Below are 26392 nucleotides of genomic sequence, written 5' to 3' on the forward strand. Positions count from 1 at the left end.
CCTGAGATTTTTCTTGACTAGAAAATGTAGTTCTACTAGCTTCCCAATCATCTCAATTCTTCCAAGTCTTCTTGAAATCACCTCTTACCTAGGAACCATGCACAGGGTAAAGGCTCCAATCTGCGCTTCTGCAGCCAAAAGGGAAAAGGCCCAGAACAGAGAAGAGTCAGTGTCTAAATGACCCTAATGAAGACTGACAGGCAGATGAAGAACAGCGATGGACAGGAGAGGCCGAGGAGGCTCATCAAATGGTTACGCCACAACTGAAACGCAGACCCGAACAGAATCCAATGGGAACATAGCTTTAAACAGAAAATCAGGCAGTATGCCATGTTTCCAGGGCAAGGAGCACTCTCCACTTCCCATCAATGAAAATGGTCAGAGCACAAAGCCCTAGGACTCGGCAGAGCAAAGGGCCACCCCACCCCAACGGCTCTCAGTTCCACTGCATAACAGCATCAGCGGTGTCCTGCTGACTGCCCTGGCCACCCTGCTGACCTGGGTGACTCGCAAGCAACTCCAGTGTGAGAGGACAACCTTCCCACGTGCATAGGCAAGGGCGTACCAGGGTTCCCCATGCGAGGGTCTACCCAGCGCCTCTGGCTGCCGTTGTAGAATGGCACCTTGGCTGAGGTCAGGAGAATGATTATGGCAGCTGTTGCCTCTGCCCAACTGCAAACTCCAGCTCTGCCACTAGCTACTACTGTGACCTGGCAAATCAACGCACAGCTCTGAGTCTGCTCCTTCATCTCCAAACAGGAGTAGGAGAAAGACAAATGCAGACAAGACACCATTTTTCATAAGCCGTATTTGCAAAAAGTTAAAAACGTCTGATAACATACTGCAGTGTTAAGGATGTGAGAAAAATGTTGCAAAACTCTAACACACACACACACACACACACACACACACACACACACACACACCCCACAGTGCTAAATTCTATGAAGTACAATACAATCATCACTCTCAAAATTAAAAATGCATATATTTTAAGGCACAAAAATTCAACTCCTAGGTACCTAGGTATTACCATAGATCTCAGACGTAAAATTTTTGTCAGATAAGAATGAATGGATTCACCATATACCACTCCTGGGTATCTTTCCAAAGAGACTGAAATCAGAATATTATAGTAATATATGCGTACCCATGTTTATAACAGAAAAATTCACAAGAGCCAGATTATGGAATCAATCCACGTACCTATCAATAGATGAATAGGTCCAAAAATTATGGGATATAGACACAATAGAATTCTCCTCAGCAATAAAGAAGAACAAAATTATGTCATCTGCAAGAAAATAAATGAACTTGGAAAACATTATGCTAAGTGAGGTTAGCCAGTCACAGAAAGTGAAGGGTTATGTTCTCTCCCGTATGGGGAAGCTAGGGGGTAATCGGGATAGCAGAGGGACTTCAGATAATGAAGAAGAAATCCCAGTGAAGCCAGGGAGGTGACCTAGGGGAAGGGTCGGGGAGAAAGGGAGGATCAATGAAGGAATCACTTCCATGACAATAAGTATTTATGTGAAATACCAATGTCAATCTCAATATCCTGTGTGGGAAAGGGGGGAGTGGGAAGGGAGCTGGGGAGAGCCCACCAAGAGCTACGTGTATGTATGTCACTATGGCTATGAAGTGCGTTAGGATGCGAGACTATAATGTACCAATAAAAGTATAAAACTGCTATTGTATACTAGCATTATTTATAAAAATAGAAGACTGAAGACAGTAGGAAGCTGATTCAATAAACTGTGAAACCAGACAATGAAAGGGACTTAGTAACTTAAAGAACGTACAAAGGCCTACAAGACTTAATATTATTCATGTGAAAAAATATAGATCTTCATAACGACACTGAGTATCTATAGAAAGGTTCAGGGAAAAAAATCAAGCAGAAAAAATGCCAGCCTCTGAGGAAGGGAAATAGGTGGCTGGGGGACTGAGGAGGGAGAAAGCCACATTTCACTGTAAATATTCTGGTATCTTCTGAATCCTGCACCTCATGCCTGTGTAAGTAAACAGTCCCAAGAGAGTTCATCTGAAAGACCTGGCCCATGGAGTCATCACACTAAGACAATGCACCTCCTGTGCAGCCAGTGACGGAAGCTGTTCCACAGGGCCGCATCAGGATGCTGATCTTAGAGGAAGCAAGGATGCTCAGGGAGCAGAAGCAGGTGTCCACCTCAGCATCAAACAACCTTTTTTTTTTTTTCTGTGTGTGTGTGTGTGTGTGTGTGTGTGTGTGTGTGTGTTACTGGGAATGGAACCCAGGGGCATTCTACCTCTGAGCTATACGCATAGCCCTATTTTTTATTCTTTATTTTGAAATAAGGTCTCACCAAGTTGCAAAAGGCCTCACTAAGTAGCTGAGGCTGCCCGAGAACTGCAATCCTCCTGTCTCAGCCTCCCAAATGGTGGGATTACAAGTATGCGCCACCACACCCAGAAAACAGCCTCATTTTGATACACCAGGCCAAAGCACAGAGCAGAGGAAAAGGCTACCAATGTGTAAATGAAAGCCCCCCAAAAGAAACAGTCACTGGGAGACTGGGGGAGAGGAGAAGAAAGCTGTGAGAACAAGGGAAACAGGGCTCCATATCCATCACTACCTGGCTCTGTGTCCTCAGACATGCTTCTACACCCTGTAGGCCCTGTTCAAAAATGGACAAAGTCAGAAAGATCATCGCTCAAGGCCCTTCAACACTGACATCCCATAATTCAATGGCATTTGGGCTCCCACTTGTCAGTCCCTGACATGTGGGTAGCACCAGGGTAACAATAAATAAATAAGCATAGAACACATGTGCCAGGCCATGGAAGATATTAAGCAATGCTCAATATGACCATATCTCCTAGGCTTCTTTCTCTGGCAATATGGGAAATAAAGAGATATCAAAAAATAAGGCCAGGCATGGTGGGGCACTCTTGTAATCCCAGTACATGGAAGGCTGAGCCAGGAGGATCTCAGGTTCGCAAGCAGCCTCAGCAATTTAGTGAGGCTCTCTCCAACTTAGTGAGACCTTGTTCAAAATAAAGAATAAAAAAGAGGGCTGGGGTGTAGTTCAGAGGTAGAATGCCCCTAAATTCAATCTCTAGTAACACACACACACACACACACACACACAGCCATTCTAAAAAGTACAAGGCCATCTCTCCTCTAAGGAAGTGCCCCAGTAAGATGTTTGTCAGATGGCACTCTGGCAAAAATAAAACAAGAGCCCTATACTATCATTTCTCTATCTTACTGCTAAACAAAGAGGATAGAGCCTCAAAATTAACCCCAAGACCTCAGATTCCTAAACAGCATCAGAGGAAAAGCAATCTTTCAGAAACCCAGGTCTGAAGAACAAACTAACAGGGAGTTATTAATCACTCCAGAATTAACACCTTTTGCCTACCTCCGGGCTCTTTTTTTTGTGTGTGTGTGTGTGTGTGTGTGGTACTGGGGTTCCTGGAAACCCTTCTACCTCCGGGCTACACTCCCAGACCTATTTTATATTTTTGTGTGTATGAAAACAGGGAAGCATGGCTGGCTTCGAACCGCGCAATCCTCCTCTCTCCGCCTCCCAAGCGCAGGGATTACAAGCGTGCGCCACCATTCCCGGCTCAGAAATGATCACTTACATTCTGAACATTTACTTGGTCTTTCAGTTGGTGTGACTGACAGATCAAAGTGGAACGGCAAACACAGGACAGCGCAGAGTGCACAACTGCTAAGGCGATGCCCTTGGCCAAAGAACGGGGAGGTATGCGTGGGAAAGAAGCTACACTATTTCAGCAATGGAAGTGACATTACCACACCTGCCATCCTGAACCAAGTCAAACAGTGCATGAATGACACTTTAGCTGTATTTCAAAACACTTTTATGCAAGGTCTGAGTCCTCAAGACAGTTACCTGGACAAGGGACAGGGGCATGTCCTCCAAACCACAATTCCAATAGTAAAAGAGAATTTGAAATTCACCTATGGTTCCTAAACAAGGAAGACAATTCCTTTTTTTTTTTTTTTTTTTTGGTGGTACTGGGAATGGAACCATTCTACCTCTGGGCTACACTCCCAGACCTACTCTATATTTTATTTGGAAACAGGGTCTCTTAAGCCAGTGAGGCTGGCTTCAAACTTGCATGATCCTCCTGTCTCCGCCTCCCAAGGGTGAGAATTACAAGCATGTGCCACCATGCCCAGAAAGAAAGATAATTTTTAAGTAGTTCATACTGCAAAGACCTTCCCCCTCAAGGTCCAAAATTATTAATCTGGTATTCAATTTATGAGAGGTAACAGAGAGACTCTTAAAAGAAAAGGGAAAAAAAAAAAACTAAGGTAGTTCGTAATTCTAACTCAGAAAGTATAGTCTTGCTATACTCAGGATGCAGATTGGTCTTGAAATTAGGGCAAATAATAGGATTTGTCTTGTTTCCCAAGCAAAGTATTTGTAAATGCAAGAGAATGAGAAATTTCCATTTGACTTTTGGCTATACATGTTGGGTGCTTTGCTTTCCGTGACGATGACAGAAAGGCAGTTATTAAGAGATGAAAAAGCTGTACCTCGCACAGAAATACATTAGGGAAAAGAAACAAAAAGTGCTTACTAATCTTCCCCATCTTATCTCTCACTGCTGGGCGCACACGCGGAAGGCCGTCCGGTCTAGTCGAGTGTGTGAAGAGCGCTTCTGTTTTCCTACCACAACATCTCTGCTTCTGCCATCTTTGAATTCCTCCAGCCATCTCTGTCTCTCAGAACCCTTCTTGTTCCCAAAGGGCTATGTCAGAATCTGCTTTTCTCTTTTGATTTTTCTCCCTCTGAATTACTTACTGCCTCGTGTCTTATCAACCTGGCAGACATAAGTCTTAGCTCTTTGTATAACTTCGCACTTATCTGCATGACGCTGAGCAGATGTATGATTAAATGACTGGGATGAAGAGAGAACATTTCTCTTCTGATGTCACTATATTAAAATAGATTTCAAATGTAATTATTGTCCCATTTTTAAATTATCTCTCATGAAAATATCTGAGTAGTGTGGAATAATAAAAACTCAAATGTAAAAGGGGAGGACGCTGAATTCTCAGATTTGAAAGATGGAAACCAACAGTTTTAACACATTGGCCTGTTTATAAGAATATTTTATTCAATTTCTAGATTTTTCAAACTGATCGATAAAAAGGTCAAGTTCCTCCAGAGCTCACAGATGCAATCAAGGGCATTCCAATCTAGACAGAAAACAATACTGCTTAATTAGCAAAACTAACAGAGCCAGATTCTTTTTCCCAGTAAAGAAAACATTAAAAAGACAAGGCCTGCAAACCTGAGCAGGGCACAGTGTCTGTTTTTGCCTGGCTATGTGGACTCTATATTCAGGCTTTATCTGGGTTAAAAGGGAGATGGAGCACTCTCAAAGGCCAGTGGGAAGACCAGAGCATCAGCTGCAAACACAGCTGATTTTTCTCCTTCTTCCAGCACAAAATAGTTGGGGGGCTGGGTTTGGCATCCTCTGGCATTCACATCAAAAACCTTCATAAGGCTTCAATCCCCCTACTACACTAAGGGGCCAAGTCTGCTTCCCTTACCCAGTAACAGTAGTTTCACTGCTTATAAAATTACAACCCAACTTTTCCCTTTGTTCTAGCAAAAGACTTCCTGTAAGAAAGCAGTAATCCTTTAAAGCTTTCCAGTCCAAAGGTCTCTCCTGGTTTGTATTCCCGGCCCCCAGCCCCCAGAGGAAAAGCTCAATCACATCACAAGGCACTTCTTGGTTCCAAGCTGTAGTGGGGCTCAAGGACTCCTGGTGAGGAAAGAAAACTGGTCATTTGAACATCCTTTCCTGGGATCTGTCTGAAGTGTAGACAAGCAGCAAAGATGAATATTAATATGCCTTCCATCATCAAAAGCTATTGCATACCCAAAGGATGATAAATATTTTAATCAGCTTCCAGCTTGTCTAAAGGAAGTCAGTTTACTCCTCAGGGATTTCCTGAGTTCTGTGCCCAAAACCTGTCCAGTACATGCCGCTTTCTCTATATAATTTTGAAAGTTAATAACAACGAAGTTCAAGCTTGGCTGGAGACGTCATTTAATTTTGAGACGATTTTAATTTATTACTTTCTCAAGACTAGGGAAATCTAAAATCTGAAGGATGCCAACAAATGAGACAAAACACCATGCTTCTAAATTTTAGCCACACTGCTATGCTGAGAAACGAATAACCTACTTACTCCTCTCACACACACACAAAGAGTTCCTATATTTATATAAGTTGTTTGCCACCGATTGCTCAGTCCTTAACTAGAAATGCCAAAGGCATAAAACAGGACATGGCTTTGTGGCCTCGATATATTTTATATATCTATATATAATTTTAAGAAGTTAAAGATGTTTGAGAGAGTATCGTTTTGAGGGGCATTTGTTTAAAAATAGGACTAACCCAAAAATATTTTGAGCAGAAAAAAGCAGAGTTAAATAGAATTTTAGAGACCAGGCTGACCAACAAATGTCAAAGGAGAAAGCAGGACTGGAAGAGTGAGCACCCTGAGTTCAGTCCTTCCTTCAACAAATGTGCTGAGTACCTACTGTGTACCAGCCACTGTCACTAATAATGCATCGTCCCTGTTGCCTTTGTGGGGGTGGTAGGAGGCGTGGCAGACGAGGAGGGAATTCATGGCCTAGTGGCAAAGACAGCAGCTAGAGGGGGCAAGGTACTCCCATGTGACAGTAAGCTGGGACACAGGCAGAGGACCTGAATGAAGTGGGAGAATGAGTCCAGGAAAAAATATAGAGAAGAATATTATAGCAAGGAAGAAAAGACAAAAGCAAGGCCCTAGCATTTTCTGCAAGGCAGGCTCTAAACGCAGTTTGGCGGTCTGTGGAGGGGAAAGATGTGACCAGATGGTGGGGCATGGACTGATCCCGCCAGGCATTTGGCCATTGCAAGGAAGGCGGATTTCTGAGCATGGTAACAGGTTTGGACCACAAGAGTAAAACGAGCTGCCCTGTATTTTAAAGGAACTCGATGACTAGTGGATGTGTAGAATGGTAGAAGCAAGGAGGCTATTTCTACAAATGATGGTGGTTTTTACCAACATGATAGCTCAGAAGGTGATAAAAATGGATCAAGTCATGAGTACATTTTGAAAATAAACTGAATTCACTGATAAGATTCTGAAGTTTTGTTGTTTTGTTTTGCTTGAGGTACTGGAATAGAGCCCAGAGGGGTTCTACCTCCAAGCGACACCCCCAGCCCTACTATTTATTCTTTATTTTGAAACAGGGTCTCACTGAGTTGCAAAGGGCCTCACTAAGTTGCTAAGGCTGTCCAAGAACTGCGATCCTCCCATCTCAGCCTCCCAAATGCTGAGATTACAAGCATACACCACCACACCTGGCTTGATTCTGAAGTTTTAGTTTGGACAACTGGATGATTCAAGTCACTGAACTGGGAGAAAAAATGAGGGATTATAGGAATGAAGAATTTGGTTTCGAATTATATTAAATTGAAGATACTTAGTACTGGATGGCTGGATACAACCCATGTTTCCCATCTAATACTCAGGTGCCCCAGGATCTGAGACTTCAGTACCAAGAAAATATGATCATAGGTATCAATAAATACATCCTACCACTCCCATCTTTTAGAACTATCCTATGAACTGCATAAAAAGTTTGTCATTAAATAAATACCTCTTAATCTTCCAAAATCTGTTAAATAACATCTGACACATAATTCTGGGTGTTTCATAATTTCTCATTTAAATTAACAACATTTAAGAACAAAGCTATATATTATCAAGTTTCCACCAGCTGTATGTCTTTATAAACAAAGCAGATATGCCTAAAACACTGGAGTTTAATTTTAGTACTACCCTAATATCCCAGATTTTTATTTGAAGACTAATTTTGAAAATCAGTAAAAACAAAAAAGGTAGGAGACTGAGATTTTTAAGTACATCCAGAAAAATGTACATGTGAGACTGTCACAGATGGTTATAGCCAGGCTGAGATGTAGAGAAAGTGCCAAAAGTCAATCATAATTTACTTGTTAGAAAAATAAATAAGGAATTAAAAATTAAAAAAAATATACAGATGGGGCTCAGTAGTACACGCCTGTAATCCCAGCTCCTCAGAAGGCTGAGGCAGAAGATTACAAGTTTGAGACTAGCCTGGGCAGCTTAGCTAGACTTTGTCTCCAAATAAAAAACAAAGGACTGGGGATGTAACTCTGTGGTAGAGCACTTGCTCAGTATATGCAAAACCCTGAGCTCAACCCTCTGTACTGCAAAAAGTGAAAATAAATAAAATCTACAAATGACCACAAAGATACTTTCAAGGAATATAGAAAAAGTAACATACCACGGTTTCCTTTGGTAAAAAAATAAAAAATAAAGGACCATTATTATACAGATGTCAATAAGGAGAGAACAGGATAATGGTTCCGTTACCCTTAATGTGCGGAAGAGCCAACTTAATGTGTTCCCAGAGCTCTCTAGTAAGTCAATTTTTGGCACTCGGAGCACATTTCTCCACAGAAACATTTTTGTAAAACATGGAAAGATTCCCAGCCCCACCTCCCGAAGTATTCAATCCACAGTGGATAGAAATATTACAAGAGGACTTCCGGGAAGATGGCGACCGAGAAAAGCGGGGCTTAAGAGTCCCGCTAACAACCAATCTCCATTACCACAAAAAGAGCGCCTTTCATAGCCAGAAAACACCATCACCAGAAAAACAAAAAAACCACCAGGCTCCAGAGAGAAAGCGGACTGAGAACAGAGCTCAGGGCCACAGAGGAGACACACGCGCCCGAGGACGCGGCAGCAGCGCCATACTGCCGGCGGCAGCAGTGAACTCAGCGGACGGCTACAGCAAGCGGAGGTGAGCCGATGCGGAACAGCCAGGTGGGATCTTTCGGCGCAGACAGCATTTAAAGCTCCCAGTGGCTGAGCTCAGCACACGCTGCAGGGATTCAGAGTGGAAATCAAAACCAGAGAAGAAAAAATACGCCAGCCTCATGGCCAAGGGCGTGGCAGAGGCGCCATATTGCCACCGGCGGCAGCAGCAGCAGTGAATTCACCGAGTCCAGTACAGCTACATCTACGTACTCAAGAACAGTGAGTCAAATTGCGGGCCACAGAGGAGAAATCCCAGTATTGTGCCTCCTGGGACTTGACCCAGTGAGGGAGTGGTGGTGGCAGAGATATCACACCATAGGAGAGCGTGCAACCTGGCACCCCCCATAGTTTAAAGCAGCCTCTATCGACTCCCTGGGTCGGAGACTCTGTGATACAACCCAGTAAAGGAGTAGTAGGGTCTGAGATAATACAGACTCGAGATCCAGAGCACCTTAAGTGAAGCCATAGTGACCCAAGGGAAGAACCCAGAGAAGGCACAAACCTCCGAAATCATGGGAAGGAGGAATAATACTGGAGCAATTAATGCCCACAACCCCACAACATCAGAACCTGATAAAACAGAAAATCAGAGATTTCTAGAAGATCAAATCAGGAAAATAACTGTAGAAATAATAGAGGTGCTTCGAAAAGAACTCAGAGAGAGCCAAAAAGAGATAAAGGATGCAATTAATGAAGTAAAGGCCTCAATTCAAAGCACAAACAACCGATTAGACCACATGGAGAACAGAATCTCGCTCTTAGAAGATGAGCAATCCAAAAATGAATGCATAGTTTCTAATCTAGAAAAAGATATCCAACAGCAGGAATCTGACATTGAAGAAATATGGGCCCATCTTAAGAGAGCTAACCTAAGAATAATTGGAATAGAGGAGGGAAAAGAAAGTGATACCAAAGGGATCAACAATCTCTTCAAGGAAGTAATAGCAGAAAATTTTCCAAATATAGAGCAAGAGGTTGATACACAGATCCAGGAAACTTATAGAACTCCCTTTAGACAGGATCCGAGAAGAGGATCCCCACGCCATATAATTGTCAAAATGACCAATGAGGAAGCCAAGCAGAGAATCTTAAAGGCAACAAAAACAAAGGGCCAAGTGACATTCAGAGGCAAACCAATTAGAATCACTCCAGACTTCCCAAACCAAGTCATGAGAGCCAGAAGGGCTTGGAGTAACATATTCCAAACTCTGAAAGAAAACAACTTCCAGCCAAAAATTTCCTATCCAGCAAAACTTTCTATCAAATTAGATGGAGAAATAAGAAGCTTCCATGACAAACAGAAACTGAAGGAATTTATGTCTTCAAAACCAGCGCTAGAGAAAATACTCAAAGAGATTAACTACAAAGAAGAAATAGGTAACACTCACCAGAACCAGAGAAACAAGAGTTTCCATCCAACAGACAACTAAGATTGGTTATCTGTGGAGATTCATTATTTATGTTAGTCTTTTACCTATCTCTAAAGGGTATTGTTTGCCTTTATTGTTGTTAATTTTTAGGATTTCTAGTTGGAATATTAATATACCTTCAGATATAGCATTTGGAAATATTTTATCCAATTCTATTAGTAACTTTTAACTCTGTTTACATTGTCTTTGGATATACAATATTTTCTTTTATTTTTTAGGGAGTTTGTATATTCTTCTGTTGCCTGTGCCACTGAAATCATATCCAAGAAATCACTGCCAATTTCAATGTTGTGAGGTTTTATGACCCAGATTTTCTCCTAAAAGTTTATAGTCTTAAGATTTATATTTGTATGTGGGATTAGGTAAGGGTCCAATTTTATTCTTTTCCATGTAATTATTATTTTTCAACAATATTTATTTAAAAGATTATTATTTCCACCACCAAATCTTCGTGGAAACCTTGTCAAAAATAACTTGACAATATAGGGAAGAAGTTAGCTCTAGGCTTGTATTTAACTCCAATGGTCTATATATCTGCCTTTAGAACAGTACTACACTGTTTCAATTATTGTAGCTTTATATGGTTTGAAATCAGAAAATATACATCTTCTAGCTTTGTTTTTGCTTCGAGATTGTTTTGGGTATCTAGAGTCCATATTCCATATCAGGATAGATTTTTTTCTGAAAAATAAATATATGATAGTTTCACCTAAAAAAAAGAAAAAAATATTCTCTGGTAAGAAAGAAAGCAAAAAGAAATATTGAAATGTTATCTTTAAGTCATCAAAAGCTTGGTATCAGACAAATGAAACTGTTATGTGAGATTATCATTTTTAATTTTGGATAAATTGCTATAATACTAGATGTCAACCACTAAGCCAAGCATGGGAGGGAGGGATGGGGAGAGAATGGGGTGGGGATCGGGTGGGGGCTGACTGGGCGATGTGTGCATGTATGTCTACAAAAGTTTGTATCCCACTATGATGTATGAATACAGTGCACCAATAAAATAAAAAAAAATAACAAAAAAAAAAAAAAAAAAAAAAAAGAAATATTACAAGAGTGGCACTGTGCTCCAAATTGCTGTGAGTCCCTTGAGCTCCCGGACCAAACCCTGTTCTAGATGCAGGGAAATGAAAACAAGGGAAGGAATGCTGGAGATTCCAAGGACCTCTCTGTGAGGTTCCCGGCGGAGGACTGTACACACCGTCTACAGTCACCCCCGGTGACGTCCTGCACATGGAGTCTATGTCGTAAAAACTCTCACATGATCACAATCATATTCTTATGAAGGTAACAGTGTCAGGGCTCACTGATGAACCAACTTGAGGGGAAAAGAGCCGAAAATCTGGATAATATTCCAAATTCCTGGCACAGCATCCTTTTGGAAATCCTGCTTCCTTTTTAAAAAAGTAGGTCTGCTGATTAAAAAAAAAACAAATGAAACATTGCTTCATTCTTCTACATTGAGATTCTGCTGGGTCACTGCAAACATATTAGCAATAAGGGGAATGACTGACTACAGCTAAGTTGAATCATCCCTCCAACCTGCTCTCAAGGAACAAGAGGAAAGAAAGTATACATTTGTTTTGTGCCATATATTTCCTAGGAGAAAAAGGAAGTTCCTGGCATTAGAGTTTCTGAATTCACATGTGAATATTATGAGGGCCTGCTAGTTGCAACTGAAAATAACTTCCAACAGCCGAGGCTGCAAGAGCACCCCAGGGGAAAGTGGTAGGACTTTCACACCCTTTACATTAATTTGAATTTCAGTGTAGTTTAAAACACTTAAAATAGAATACATCTATTCTCCTTTTACATCTAAAATGTGCAAAGTGTGCATGCACTTGTGTGTACGTGCACGAGCATATTTAATGGTGGTTGGCAAAATTTAACCAAATTCTATGAAATAAAGGCTAAAATAGAGAATTTGGTTGTTCACTGTGGCTCTTCTCTCCACATACTAAGGAGAGTTGAGAGAGACAGCAAGGCTTTCACTTAGAATTTCCTAGCTCCTGTCACTTCGGCTCACCATCCTCAGCACTCTTTGTCTTGTTCCAGTTGTGTACAGAACAGAGGCTGTAGAAGGATCCCCTTAACATTCCCAAGTTGTACCAGGCACATCCCAGTTAGTACAGGGTACCAATAAAGCTCAGCTCACATGGCTCACATAGGGTTAAAAACAGAAAGTCCTACCCACTGGCTTGCTCTGATGTTCCTGGAGATATTGTCACTGGATGTATCCTCAGTAGAATTCTATTCAACACCTCTGTCTTTAAGTACAAAGCTGTAGGCTGTAGCAGCTTTAAGAAACATAAGTATCCCTTTTTTCTGCTGCACAGTATCTGTGTGTGAAATTCTCTAAAGGGGTTTAAGTATTTACCCTGAACACTATCAGACAGTTTCTAAAATTTTCCTTATCCAGTTGCAAAAACACTTCAAAGAGAATCATAAACACAGTCTTTTGTGCTTTCCATGCACATTCTGTTTTTGAGACTTAAGCCTGAATTCTTTTGGAATTGTAATTTTTTTCCCCAAAAAGGACAGGATACACAAGACTTAAAAAATTCACTACTAAATCTGTAGCAGGTAAAGGGGAAAAAGAAACAATCTGAGAGAAAATTCAGAAGGCAAAAGAGGAACCAAAACTTGCTAGAAATTAATTGCTAAATTACATGCAAAAGCCTTCCCCAGGATATTATTACTTTTAATAGAACAATAGAGCTGTGGTGAATTGGAATGGGCAGATGGGCATGTGGGCGGGGAGCATAGAAAGAACCAACCTTCGGTAAACTCATTTAGGAAGACCAAAGGTATGAACTATGATGGCTAAAAGTGGCTTTTTTCCCCCAAATTTCTAAAACTAAACATAAAGTTCCTAAAACATAGTGTTCCAGAATTTAAATTATTGGGTGCTTACGATGGTTTAACTTGCTTCTAATCTGTGCTTGTCGTGAGCCACTCATAATTGTCCTAGCCAGAAAAGGGGAGGAGGGAATTTAAATTTTATTTTAAGCCATCAGACATCTCATGCCAGATCTTAAATGACTGTAATACACTCTGTTCCTAAGTAAAAAATGCTAACTCTGAAAAATGGGAAACAAGATTATGTGAACACATGTAACTTAGTACGTATACTAACACAAACGGAGAAGGGAAATATATATACATAAGACATATGGCATATACATCATATGTATATAAATATCAATGCCTTTAACATTAATATGAATACTGTTTATATCTTACCACTTTTTACCTCACATTCCCCCAAATCTTTAATCAATAAGAAAGTCTGACATGAATTTAGCTAACTGAACTAGTGAACTATTTAAACAAAGGTATCCACCCGTATACTCAGAGTATATTCCAATATCTGAAGAAGCAGCCCTGCTCCTATATTCGGCTATAAGAATTTAATCTACAGCAGGGGATGATGGTTTCATAGCCTCTCCCTCCGCGCAGTTGTTTCCTTGGACGGGGCAGCCCGCACGAACGAGGGCTCATCCAAATGGCAGTGGGCAGGCTCCAGAATGAGCTTTCCCAAGAGGATTTACCCAGGCCAAAAGGACAAGGAGAGGCATGACTCATCTTGAAATTAAACTATTACAAATGCCTTGTCAGGGACAACCTTTATATTGTGAAGTACATTTCTCCCTTAAAACTTTAACAACAAGAAACTGGTTACGTTACTAAATAAAACACCTACTCATTTTCCACATCTCTCTGCTCTCCTGTGCCAAGTTTTAACATAAATGGGTAGAATTAAATGTAGCCTATAGCTTACTGAACATAATTATATGTTGTGTTTTACACTGTTTCAAAACGGATACATTAAAATAATCCAGTCTTGGCTTCTACACACTAAAGTCAATAAAGGTTATTAAGGCCAACTGCCATGTTAAAGCTCTGCTGTGCCAGCATGAGGAACTGTCAGGACAGGAAATGTGACTCTGAACACTCACATATGATCGGGCTCTGCCTTCTCTTCAAAAAGGAAAAGTGAAGAAAAGCCCATGAAGACATTTCTCTCCATACTTTGAAATGTTTACTCTAGAAATTACTCTAGAATATTTCCATTGGATTGTAGCAAACAAAAGGTCTCTCTCTCTCTCTCTCTCTCTCTCTCTCTCTCTTGTTAAGGTCAAAAGAAAATGAATAAAAGTCATCAATTTAGAAGACTTCACACCGAGCATTCTTCTCAGTATCACTGAGAATTTGATAGTGTTAAAACATTTTTATAGGTAAAATAAATGTCAGTTTTGCAAAGAGCGATACCAGACCCTGAGAGACAAATGGCCTATCCATTGAATCTCTGGCTACAGCAAGACTTCCTCCCCTCACAGGAGATTTCAGCTTTTCATATTCCTCTTTACCCAGAAAGCAAAGCTTACACAGTTTCTTTCAAATGGTAACTCTCTCTTATCCTGAAGAGTCTTCTCATAATACAATAATCTTGGTGGGAAGGTAGTGAATTGGTTCAAAAATAAAAGAAAATACAAATATTTGAATATTGTAATAGTGTTATAATACTTCTTGAAAAGGGCACGAGGGTAGGAAAGGCTAGGCCAAATTCCTAGGTTGTGAGAAAGGGTTATGTTGCTTTGGGCTTAATGGCTCATAAATTCATGGGGTAATATTCATGGAAAATGTGATATTTTATCAGAATGTCATTCAAATATAAGGTTTAACATTTACATCACAAGAGCATTCACAGAGTGCGACTGTCCTCTGGGAGAGGAATGGCAAGAATAAAGAGTGGGATAAAAAATGATGCTTGCTGGGACAAGGAATGGGAAGTATAGGCGGGGGGAATTTTAGAGACAGCTGACTAAACTTTTTGAAATATGTGACTGACTGGTTATGACATGTTAAGCAATTACGATTAATGGAAGAAAGCTATTTCAAAGCTCATTTTCCATTCTTCTCTATCCTTCCTGAGACAACATCTCCCAACCACAAGGTGAAAACAAGACTACAAAGACAGAAAGAAATTGCAACAGAAGTCTCTTCTTTAGTACAAGGGCCTTCACAGGTTGCTTTGCTCATAAGCAAAAGGGGAAAAGTAATGCACATATTGCCTGGGGTTTTTTATTTTATTTTCTCACCAAAAGAGATCGATGTTATGTTGCAGAATAGAAAAAAATGCACTGATTAAAGAAATCTTTCCACAACACAAACGACTTTACAATTCAAAAAAAAAAAGAGCAAAGATAACAAAGAATCATTTGTCTAAAATGATAATAATTTTGAGTAGTATATTCCCTGGACACGAAGTTAGTACATTCAGAAATGCCGTTTAGATTAGTCTAATTCTATAGAATCCAAATGTGCACCGAACACTGCACTTTTTATGTTAAATTGCTGTTGAATTTGTTAACCCACAACTGATTTCCTGTGTTATGGAATCTTAGAGATTACAACTAACTTGAAGCAACAGGAATAATTCTTGACAGCTAATGGTACATTTGTATGCATTTTCCTGAAAGGCGATCATCTTGGGGGCCTCAAACTGGTAGCTCAACATTGCCCCCTACTGCTTGCAACTAAAAACACAGGCATGGGCTGGAATAGAGCAGGAATCTAACCAGCCAGTGCCAGTTCCACCCCAGTTCACAAATGCCAGATGGCAGTGCACTAAAAGAACTACAAAGCTGAGACCTTTCCAAAGATTATTCTCGTCTGTCTTTTCCAATAGCAAAAATAAATTATTATGAATTTGTTAAAAGACATTTTAAAAGGCTCGAAGCAGTGTTTAAATTTAATTTAGAAGGACTATCCCTTTTATCTTGGCCCAAATCTTTACTCTGCTGATAATGATCATCCTGAGGCTTGCTGTGGAGACACTAGGCCATTGATTTCTTACACACACTTAGAAATGCCATACCAACTACAGGGTAACTAGCTCTGGAAAATTCCCAACATTGCTCTTTCTTTTAGTATTTTTTACATGAAAGCTATAAAGACCGATGTGCCTACCACCACCACCAAATATATACATAATCTTTTAAAATGAACTTATAATGAGCATCACTGTTAGGATCACAATATCAAAGACTTTACTTAAAAACAAATCTAAAAAACAGCTTTAGAAAATTAGCAAATTCTTTGTTTTCCAACTTCAAATTTTCAACTTTTTCAAATTATAATTTAAAGTCAAGCTGATGTCTTAGAATTAAGACTTAGCAAGTAAAGAGATTCTAAGCTCATTAGTAAATGGACAAAATCAGAATTACACAATGGGATAAAGAGAAGGTTCCCTGACTCTAAACCTGCATACTATACCCATAAGGACAGAACACCCTCTACCTAGAATTAGGTTAGGAACAGAATCATGGAAATGCAGGCAACAACTCTTCACATTCTCCAACTCAGTATTACAATGTTCAGTTTTGCACTGACTAAGTCTTTGGAGAACTAAATTTTTTGTGATACTCTTAATACATTAAAAGAGAAATTACAATATTCCTTCCCTAGACACAGATTCATGAAAAGGCATGATTTAAAGATTGGGTGGATGAGCTCATGGGCACAATGGCACATGCCTGTAATCCAGGTACTTGAGAGGCGGAGACAAAAGGACAGCAAGTTTGAGGCCAACGTGGAGAGCAAGGCCTTCTAGATTCTGACCCTGACTTTTAAACTGAGGCCTCAGGGCTGTGACTTAATATTTTCAAGATTATGAAAGAAGGATTAAGGTGGATTCCATGTTAAGGCATAATAATAATAATAATAATAATAATAATAATAGGGAGGAAGAAAACTTTGGGAGGTGAAAGATAATGAATTATGGTGTTTCATGGACATATATTTATCTCTGAACTTAATAACGTTCTGTTCATTAAACACATACAGCTTTTTGTATGTCAATTACATCTCAGTAAGGTAGTTTAAAAACAAAAATAGGGATTAGCAAATTACCGATTTCTGCAGATTAGTTCACTGTTTTCAGCACATTTCAAATTCTGTGAGTGGTACTCTCCAGAATTTAGCAGGCTTTTATCACTTTCCCACTACATTCCAAATTCAAACTATTTACAGGCAGAACAGTGAGGTGGAGAAGGGCAAGGACCCTAGGGCCAGCCTTCTTGATTTCAAATCCCAGCTCACCTGGGTGCCTATTAGCTATGTGACCTTGGGAAGTTACATAAGCCCATTGGGCTTCAGTGTCCTTGTAAAAATGAGAGAAAATAATACTTTATGAGGTTATTACAAAAGTTAAATAAGTTATAATAAAAACATTTGGAATTGGGTATGCTATTTAAGAAGTCTCACTTATGTGTTTGTTATTATTAGCATTATTTAAATTGAGACAAGTAGGGCAGGGCATGGTGGCCCAGGCTTGTAACCCCCCCCCCCACGCTTGGGAGGCGGAGACAGGAGGATCTCACAGGTTCAAAGCCAGCCGCGCTGGCATAAGAGACCCTGTTTTCAAAAATATAAAATAGGTCTGGGAGTGTAGCCCAGAGGTAGAAGGGCTTCCAGAAACCCCAGTACCACCAATATATATATATATATATATATATACACACATACAAGTAGCTTTGACTTGCCTTCCAGTTAGTTTTCTGCCACGCCCTTTGCATTCCTTGCTCTGTTCATGCTGGACTTCTGACTGTTTCTCCATTCTGAGCACCTATAGTTCCTCCCAAATGCCAACTACCCCCTGCTCCCCATGCAAGGTCCCCAGAAGCCACATCTGCAGTTCCACAACAGTCTTATTTCCATTAGCCTGAATTTAATATTCCTCTGTCTGGACTGTGATTTTTTAAAAACCTCTATTATAGAATTTTATTTTAGCTCATGTAAAACCCGGTGTTACTGATGACTCGCTCCTTGTTAAACTGTTGGGTCACAGTGGCTGAGAGCACAAGCTGGAGCCAGACGGCCTGGGTTTTGATCTTGCTCGGCCACTTACCCCATGAACTTGGGCAAGGCACATCATTCCTCTGTGCCTTGGTTTTCATATCTATAAATGAAAACGTGTAACCGTTTCACATCTCCTCGTCTTAAAACAGTGCCTGGTGCTTTAAAAATGCAAATGAACTTTATTTTATTTTTTTATTAAACTGGGCTCTGGGCGTGGTGGCGCACGCTTGTAATCCCCGTGCTTGGGAGGCAGAGACAGGAGGATTGCACAGGTTTGAAGCCAGCCTCGCTGGCTTAAGAGACCCTGTTTCCAAATAAAAATATTTAAAAAAAATAGGTCTGGGAGTATAGCCCAGAGGTAGAAGGGCTTCCAGGAACCCCAGTACCACCCCAAAGAATAAATAAATAAATAAATAAATAAATAAATAAATAAATAAATAAAACAAAATTTTTATTAAACTGTCCTCATCACAGCTTCTCAGCATATGGTCCAACATAGTAAGTACCTTCTGTGTTAGAACACATTCAGAAATGCTTATTAAAGCAGGGCATGGTTGCACATGCCTGTAATCCCAGTACTTGGGAGGCTGAGACAGGAGGATTACAGGTTCAAGGCCAGCCTCAGCAACCTAACAAAACTCTTTTTCAAAATAAAAAAATAAAACAGGGCTGGGGGTGTAGCTCAGAGGTGTAATGCTCTTGGGTACAATCCCCTCACCCAAAAAAGAAATGTTTACTAAACTAAACTAAGGTTGTATGGACAAAATCCTGGCTGTTCCCATACCTCACCAAAAATAACTTAGTCCAGTATTTTAGAATATCTAAATAAATATTCAGTTGCCTAAGCAAATTAGGCAACTAAGGATTTACATAGTACAGTATCCCCAAAAATATGGTCCCAGACTTCACAAACTTACCACACTTTCCATCTTCTTCCACAGTCCCTCCAGCCGAGTCATAGGTTCACACCACCAATCAGTGCACTTCTTGTATCGATTGCCTTGAAACCAAAACTGTCTCAGCCACTCAAACTCGACCTGTGGGCCAGAAAGAGAAGGTGGTGGTTATAATGTCCTTGTGATGGACAGGCAAGGACAATGAATTCCTCACTCGATTTTCCTCTGGTAACTTAAGAGCCATAAGGTGAGAAAAAGTGAGAAAAGCTCAGTCTAATCCATTCCCAATATAACTTGGCATCTCCAGAGTATTTCTGAGAAGCCAAGAAAAGAGTTGCCCAAACCTAAGGTCCTCTTAGAAAGACAATCTAGTGTAGGTCAGGGAGAGGTTCAATCACACTTATTAGTCAGATGCAAGGAAACTCTGAGTCAGTCAACAAAAAGTCTGAGATATTAAGGTTATATACAGCCTGTACTGTGTGCACAATTAGAAAGATGTAATCAAAACATGTTTTTATTAAACATCTTTAATAAATATTGGTTTGAAAAATGCACAGACACATATTAGTAGTATCAGTTACAAATTTCTTAGACTTAAAGAACTTAGCCAGGCATGGTGGCTGATGCCTGTAATCCCAGTACTTGGGAAGCCAAGACAGGAGGACCACAGGTTCAAAGACAGCCTCAGTAAGTATTGAGAGTCTCAGCAACCTAGCAAGACAGACCCTATTTCAAAACAAAAAATAAAAAAGACTGGGGATGTAGCTCAGTGGTAGGATGACCCTGGGCTCAATATCCAATGCCACAAAACTCAAAATAAAAATGTGAGAATGTATGCCTCTACTATCTTGTATTCCATTAAGATGTATGACTATAATGCACCAAAAAGAAAGAAAGAAAGAAAGAAAGAAAGAAAGAAAGAAAGAAAGAAAGAACTTACCCATGGGACAGGGAGAACTGATTATAACTGTAGCACATACAACTAAACAACATAAAATTAACTATGGGAGCCTACATTAAGAATATAAAGTCATTCAAATTATTGCTACTTCAGTAACTAAAGATCACAGCAACAAAAATGCCACTAATTTATGCTCCTTCCTATGGACCCACTACAGTGAACTTTCATCATTTGCCACCTTAATATTCTTCCTTATATTCTAGCAAAACCTTGCTATGCACTGGGTAACCCATCACTACCCCCTCCTTGGTGTCCATCCACAGGATCTAGGTAGAGCTTAGCTCCAGGGCTAGGGACAGAACTGGCAACGCAGGTCTAAGCCAATCAGCCTTCCAAAATAGGTCACAAACCAGGTGTGGTGGTGCATGCCTGTGATCCCAGTGATAAGGAGGGAGAATCAGAAGTTCAAGGTCAGCCTCAGCAACCTAGAGAGACCCTATTTTAAAAAATAAAAGGGCTTAGGAGATAACTCAGAGGTAGAATGCCACTGAATTCAATCCCTAGTATCAAAAAAAAGGGAGAAGGAGGAGGAGGAGGAGGAGGAGGAGGAGGAGGAGGAGGAGGAGGAAGAGGAAGAGGAGGAGGAAGAAGAAGAGGAGGAGGAGGAGGAGGAGAAAGAGGAGGAGGAGGAAGAGAAGGAGGAAGAGGAGAAGGAGGAAGAGGAGGAAGAGGAGGAGGAAGAGAAGGAGAAGGAGGAGGAGGAGGAGGAGGAGGAGGAAAAGAAGTCAGCATAAGACTGTAAGAAGATACAGAAAAGGCTCTAAAGTCACTTAACCATTAAATGGGAAAGTGGAGGCAACGCAGCAGGAGGTAGTTGAAAAATGAAAAGTTAAAAACCAGGTCCTTGTGACATCAACTGTCTCTCCAGCAGAATATTCTTGAAGCCCTCTTTACTTAGGTCAATTCAGGTTCACTATTGTGTCCTTTGCAGATGAAATAATCCCAACATAGACAGCTGACTAACACTTTGAAAGGTTAAGGAATTATTTTCTATTTTCCAAGTCTTCTATCACTCATTTTCAACTTGAAAATCGAATTTTACCATCAAAGTGTAACACCACTCATCCTAAGAACTCTTTTCCCTCTGCCTGCTACAGAAATGTACAGTGACCGCAGCTTCATGCTGGATTTCCTGGCTTTGCTACGGTGATCAGGTTCCATATATAGATGCTGAGCTATTATAACTGTCACCTGTGACCACAAAGAACTTTTTGGCTTGTTTATCCACACTGAACTTTCATGAGGTGAGGCAAACAAAAGCAACTTGTGAAGATTTAGCAATGGTGAAAATGGCTCCAATGAGTAACCAGAGAACAAGTCATAAGAAAAGGTTTAAGTTTACATTAACTAAATGTTTGTTTGATATGTAGAACTGAATTCAGTTAAAGCTGTTTAAACAAAGCAAAACAAAAAAGGAATGTAGACAATATTAAGACAAAAGTTGCTACACCTTATCTGTGGTAGTAAAAAGACAGTGGTTAACAGAAGTAAACTTGAGTGTTTTGAAAGGAAAATGAATATGAACATAGTTCACCCTGTGTGAATATACAGGCTTAACAACATATTTATTACAAGAAAAAATGAGTTCTAATGGATTTCACATTTGTTCACACTATCGAAACAGCCTGTCAGCAAAAGATCAAGGCCTGAGTTAGGGAGGCTTGAAAAGGTTTCCCAACCTTTCGGCTGGTTATTTCCATTGAAGAGGACAAAACACATGAGCCTTGGCAACCATGGTATCTCAGGAAATAAAACAGATTATCATGTGTAATTAGTTCATTCAACCTATCAGAGTACACTAGAGTCCACATTTCAGTAAATTAAAACTCAGAAGCAAGTTAAAGGAATATCTAGGGACTCTGCTGTTGGACAAAAGAGAAAAGAAAATGCCTTGTCCATTTTAATAAGTAATACCTTCATCTTTCTCCTTGTTTGCCTAACTTTTGTATGGGAGGAGAAGTAGGGTACTGGGTATTGAGCCCAGAGGCATTCTTTTTTTTTTTTTTTTTTTTTTTGGTGGTACTGGGGTTCCTGGAAGCCCTTCTACCTCCGGGCTACACTCCCAGACCTATTTTATATTTTTGAAACAGGGTCTCTTATGCCAGCAAGGCTGGCTTCGAACCTGCGCGATCCTCCTGTCTCCGCCTCCCAAGGCGCGGGGATTACAAGCGTGCGCCACCACGCCCGGCGAGCCCAGAGGCATTCTATCTCTAAGCTACATCCCCAGTACTGTTTTTTTTTTTTTTTTTTAAATAAAACATGGTTGAGGAAGGCCTCATTAAGCTGCTGAGCCTGACCATGAACCTGCGATCCTCCTGTCTCAACCTCCCAAGTACTGAGATCACACCTGGCCTTGCCTAACTATTATTTAAAGCAGACAATGTCAGGGCTAAGAATATGGGCTCTGGAATCAGTTCAAAACCAGGCCCTGCTACAGAATATGTATATCATCTGAAAAAATAGGTGTAATTATATAATAAGCACATAGGTTTGTGGTCAGGACAAAATGAGCTAATAATGAACTGCCTGCTATATGCCAGGTCCTTGCTAAATGCAAAGAATACAATCTAAACAAGACCACAAGGCCTAGAATTTATTGTCTGCAAAATTCTCACAATCTTGGGAAAGTTTCTGAGCAAGAAAAATTTTAACATCCATGTCAACTTACATCCCCCCCTTCCACTAGTGCCAGTCAGAAAAGTTCAACGCTGAGGATGCTCCCAATAGAGTTTTATTCATGAGTTAAAGTATTGCCCTTGAGATACAATCTTTGTGGACATCAAATCCATTGGCATGCATTTTATTCAATTCCATGACCTGATTTTTCCACTTCAATGCTGTAGGTAAAAAAAAAAAAAGTTACAGGATTTTAATCAAATGCCACCCTCACCAGTCACATATTGCCAAGAGAAGTAATTGGCTCTTTTTTTAAAAAAAAAAAAGTAAGGAAGTACAACAATATTTCCAACTATGATTCAGAGTCTGAGCTTAAAAGGGGAGTTAAAGTTCTGTGGTAGAGTGATTACCTAGCATGCATGATGCCCTGGGTTTGACCCCCAGTACTGAAAGGGAAAATAAAAAAGGAAAGAAAAGAGAACCACCCCCCACCCCTGAACTCTGAGGGCAAAAAGGAAAACTGGAAGGTGGACTTTTTTGTTTGTTTTGGGGTGTGTGTGTGTGTGTGTGTGTGTGTGTGTGTGTGTGACACTAGATATTGAACCCAAGGGCATTCTACCTCTGAGCTATACCTCAGCCCTATTTTATTTTTTATTTTGAAACAGGGTCTCACTAAGTTAATAAGGGCCTCAATTATTCAATTAAATTGCTGAGGCTCGCTGAGAACCTGTGACCCTCTTATCTCTGTCTCCCAAGTACTAGAATTACAAGTGTGTTCCACCATACCAGTTCAGGGTCGGCTTTGCACAAAACAGAGGGTTAGGAATAGAATACAATGGGAATCTTCTTACTTCAGGGAAAAACAAAAAATTCAAAGCCTAACCACACTGACTGACCAATGAAGACCTAACCACGGCAGAGGCCTCACTCCTTCTCTACAGTGCAAGCCCCCCAGGGAGGCTCACAACCAGCAAAGCAGTAAGAGACAAGCCATCAGGAGGGCAAATACTGACGAAGGCCAAGGAATGCTCCGTGATGACGTGGGTCCCTAAAGATGAGAACAACAGGAGCATGAAGGAGTCATCTTCAGGTTCGCTCAGAGTCATCTTCTTTCTTCTTTTTCTTCTCCTTTTTCCTTCCTCCTTTTTCTTTTATTTATTTATTTATTTATTTATTTATTTATTTATTTATTTTTGGTGCTCCCTGGGATTGAACCCAGAGCATTCTGCCTCTAAGCTACATTCCAGCCCTATTTTATATTTTATTTTTAAACAGGGTCTCGCTACATTGCTAAGGGCCTGCTAAATTACTAAGGCTGGCTATGACTCTGCCATCCTCCTGTTTCGGCCTTCCAAGTCTTAGGATTACAGGCATGTACCACCACGCCCAGCTCAGAGTCTTTTTTATGCTTATAAAGAAAACTTCCTCATTTCTGACGTGCACTTAATGAAAATTCCTATTATCCCATCTTTTGAGCGATTACAATATAAAAGGAATTCAAGCCCATAAGCGTCAGAAAGCACTGACAGCCTGGAGGTCCTATAAGGCCTTCTGCATCTTCAGAGATAAATAAAAACATGTCAGTTTAGGTTCACAGCTGCACCCAGAAAACATGCCTGTAACCTTCTTACTTTCACTTGCCTTCTCCATGGGCTAGACAAAAAATAAATCAATCAAAAGAAGTGTTTCTCCCATAAATACCTAAAGAAGAAAACAGGATCCATCCACCTGCCTGAACCTTGGTCACCGGGTCCCTCGGCAGTGGAGAGCAAAGTCTGTAAGACTCCAGAATCATAGTTGTAAATTGACAGCCTTATCACCATATGGTTATAAGTCATCTCCACGCCTCCAAGTGAACAGTATCACCTGCTTTTCTTCTACCGTGTTGGCTTAAGGTCCTCGGCTCAGTCCCGTTTCCCTCGTGACGTGTGTGCACGTGCTTCAGCAAGACACTAACTGCCTCACTATAATAAATGAACAAATGATTCCACTGAGAAAGAAAGAAACTCATCCAGGGAGAGATGCTGAGGTCCAATCTACAAAGAGAGACCCTGTGAAGACCCTTTCACAACAGTAAGATGGAAGACAGCATTAAACAATGAGAAGAAAGGAGAATTAAACAATACCTTTGAAAGGAATATTCTGCCAGGGGAGATTGGCATGAAAAAGCGGTTGATGCCGATTTTACCGTTTTTCAGAACAAGAACAGACAAATAACAGACAAAGATTCTGTGTATAAATGAACATAAATCTTTACTAAGCATCTTAAATTTTAAAAACTTCCAAAGATAGTCAGTTCCTAGGCTTAAAGTTCCCAAATTGCTTACTTAGAACCCCTTCTAGACAAGGAAAACAATCCACTCTTAAACCCAGACAGCCTGAAAGCTTACAGCATTTAAAACCATGGTTTTCATCCTATAATTAGTCCCACAAAGGTATGTGGCTTTGAAGAACGAGGAAAGCAAACAAGAAACTGGGAAACTGCTGTGAATGCTTGTGCTTTTGACATCAGAACACAGTAGAGAGTGCATGGAGGCTTGATCCCAGGCCAACCTGGATGGCAAAAGAACAACATCTGACAGTGTGCCCTGACATATGGAATTAATTCCTAAGTAAGAAAGAAGACCTTGAAGAATCGAAGATGGGGAGGGGTGGCAAAGACTAGCACACCGCTATGTAGATGCAAACTCTCCCTCTCCATTCAATCCCAGGCTAGCCACAAGGAGCTGAGGTTTCTGATACATCTCTGTCCCACCTCCCTTACATACACAATGTCAAAAGCAGCCAGCCATTTTCTGAAGCATATGAATTCAGATGACAATATTCTACTGTTACATAAACACCGTGATTATATAGATTTCCCCCACCTGCTGATGATAACAAAATATCACAATCACAGAAGACCAGAAAAGATAGTAAAACAAAATAGCTTATATGCACCCAATACCCTTACTCCTAAAATTGAAAAGTTTTTTGAGAAGGAAACACATTTCCAAATTAGAATTTTTACACCATAAATAAAGGAAAAAGATAAATAATTTGGCTCTCAGGTATAATTCAGTGAGGTCAGCAGACGCAAAATGTGTATCTTTCCCGCAATCCTGGTAATCAGCAATGTCTCTAGCCCTTCTTTCTTTTTTTGCTTTGAAATGGTTCTCCCTAAGTTGCTGAAAGTTTAGCTAAGTTGCTGAGGTTGGTCTTGAAGCTGTGATCCTCCTGTTTCAACTCCCTAAGTACTGAGATTATAGGTGTGCACCATCATGCCCAGCTACTAATCTTTCTTAAACAGAAGAAGACTTCAGGCTCAGAGACTTTTCAGGCAAGGGCCCTGCTGAAATGCAATAACACTGCTGTTTCAATTGGCTATATTTTTGTTGTTTTTGTTATGTTTCATTTGGTTTGTCATACTAGGTTTCTACTTGAAGTAGCAACACAAGTTTCCTTTTTTTAAAAAATTAATATTTGTTAAAAAATGAGTTAAGAGCCAGGCATGGTGGCGCACGCTTATAATCCCCGCGCTTGGGAGGCAGAGACAGGAGGATCGTGCAGGTTCGAAGCCAGCCTTGCTGGCTTAAGAGACCCTGTTTCCAAATAAAAAAATATATAAAAATAGGTCTGGGAGTGTAACCCGGAGGCAGAAGGGTTTCCAGGAACTCCAGTACCACCAAAAAAAAAAAAAAAAGAGTTAAAAGCCGGGCATGGTGGAGCACCCTTGTAATCCCAGCATTTG

General features: G+C 40.4%; 1 protein-coding gene across 1 annotated transcript in view; it reads right to left on the reverse strand.

The window, feature by feature from the left end:
* The window catches only part of FTO (FTO alpha-ketoglutarate dependent dioxygenase), a gene marked incomplete at its 3' end in the record, with an annotated part of 419239 nt that overhangs the window by 196986 nt on the left and 195861 nt on the right, over nt 1-26392 (reverse strand). Inside the window, exon 7 of the mRNA XM_080702521.1 lies at nt 19107-19226. Coding sequence (XP_080558647.1) covers nt 19107-19226 — 120 coding nt within the window. The remainder of the gene's footprint in view (nt 1-19106; nt 19227-26392) is intronic.

This window comes from Muscardinus avellanarius (genome assembly GCF_963383645.1).
Source record: "Muscardinus avellanarius genome assembly, chromosome: 10".
In the NCBI taxonomy this organism is placed as follows: domain Eukaryota; kingdom Metazoa; phylum Chordata; class Mammalia; order Rodentia; family Gliridae; genus Muscardinus; species Muscardinus avellanarius.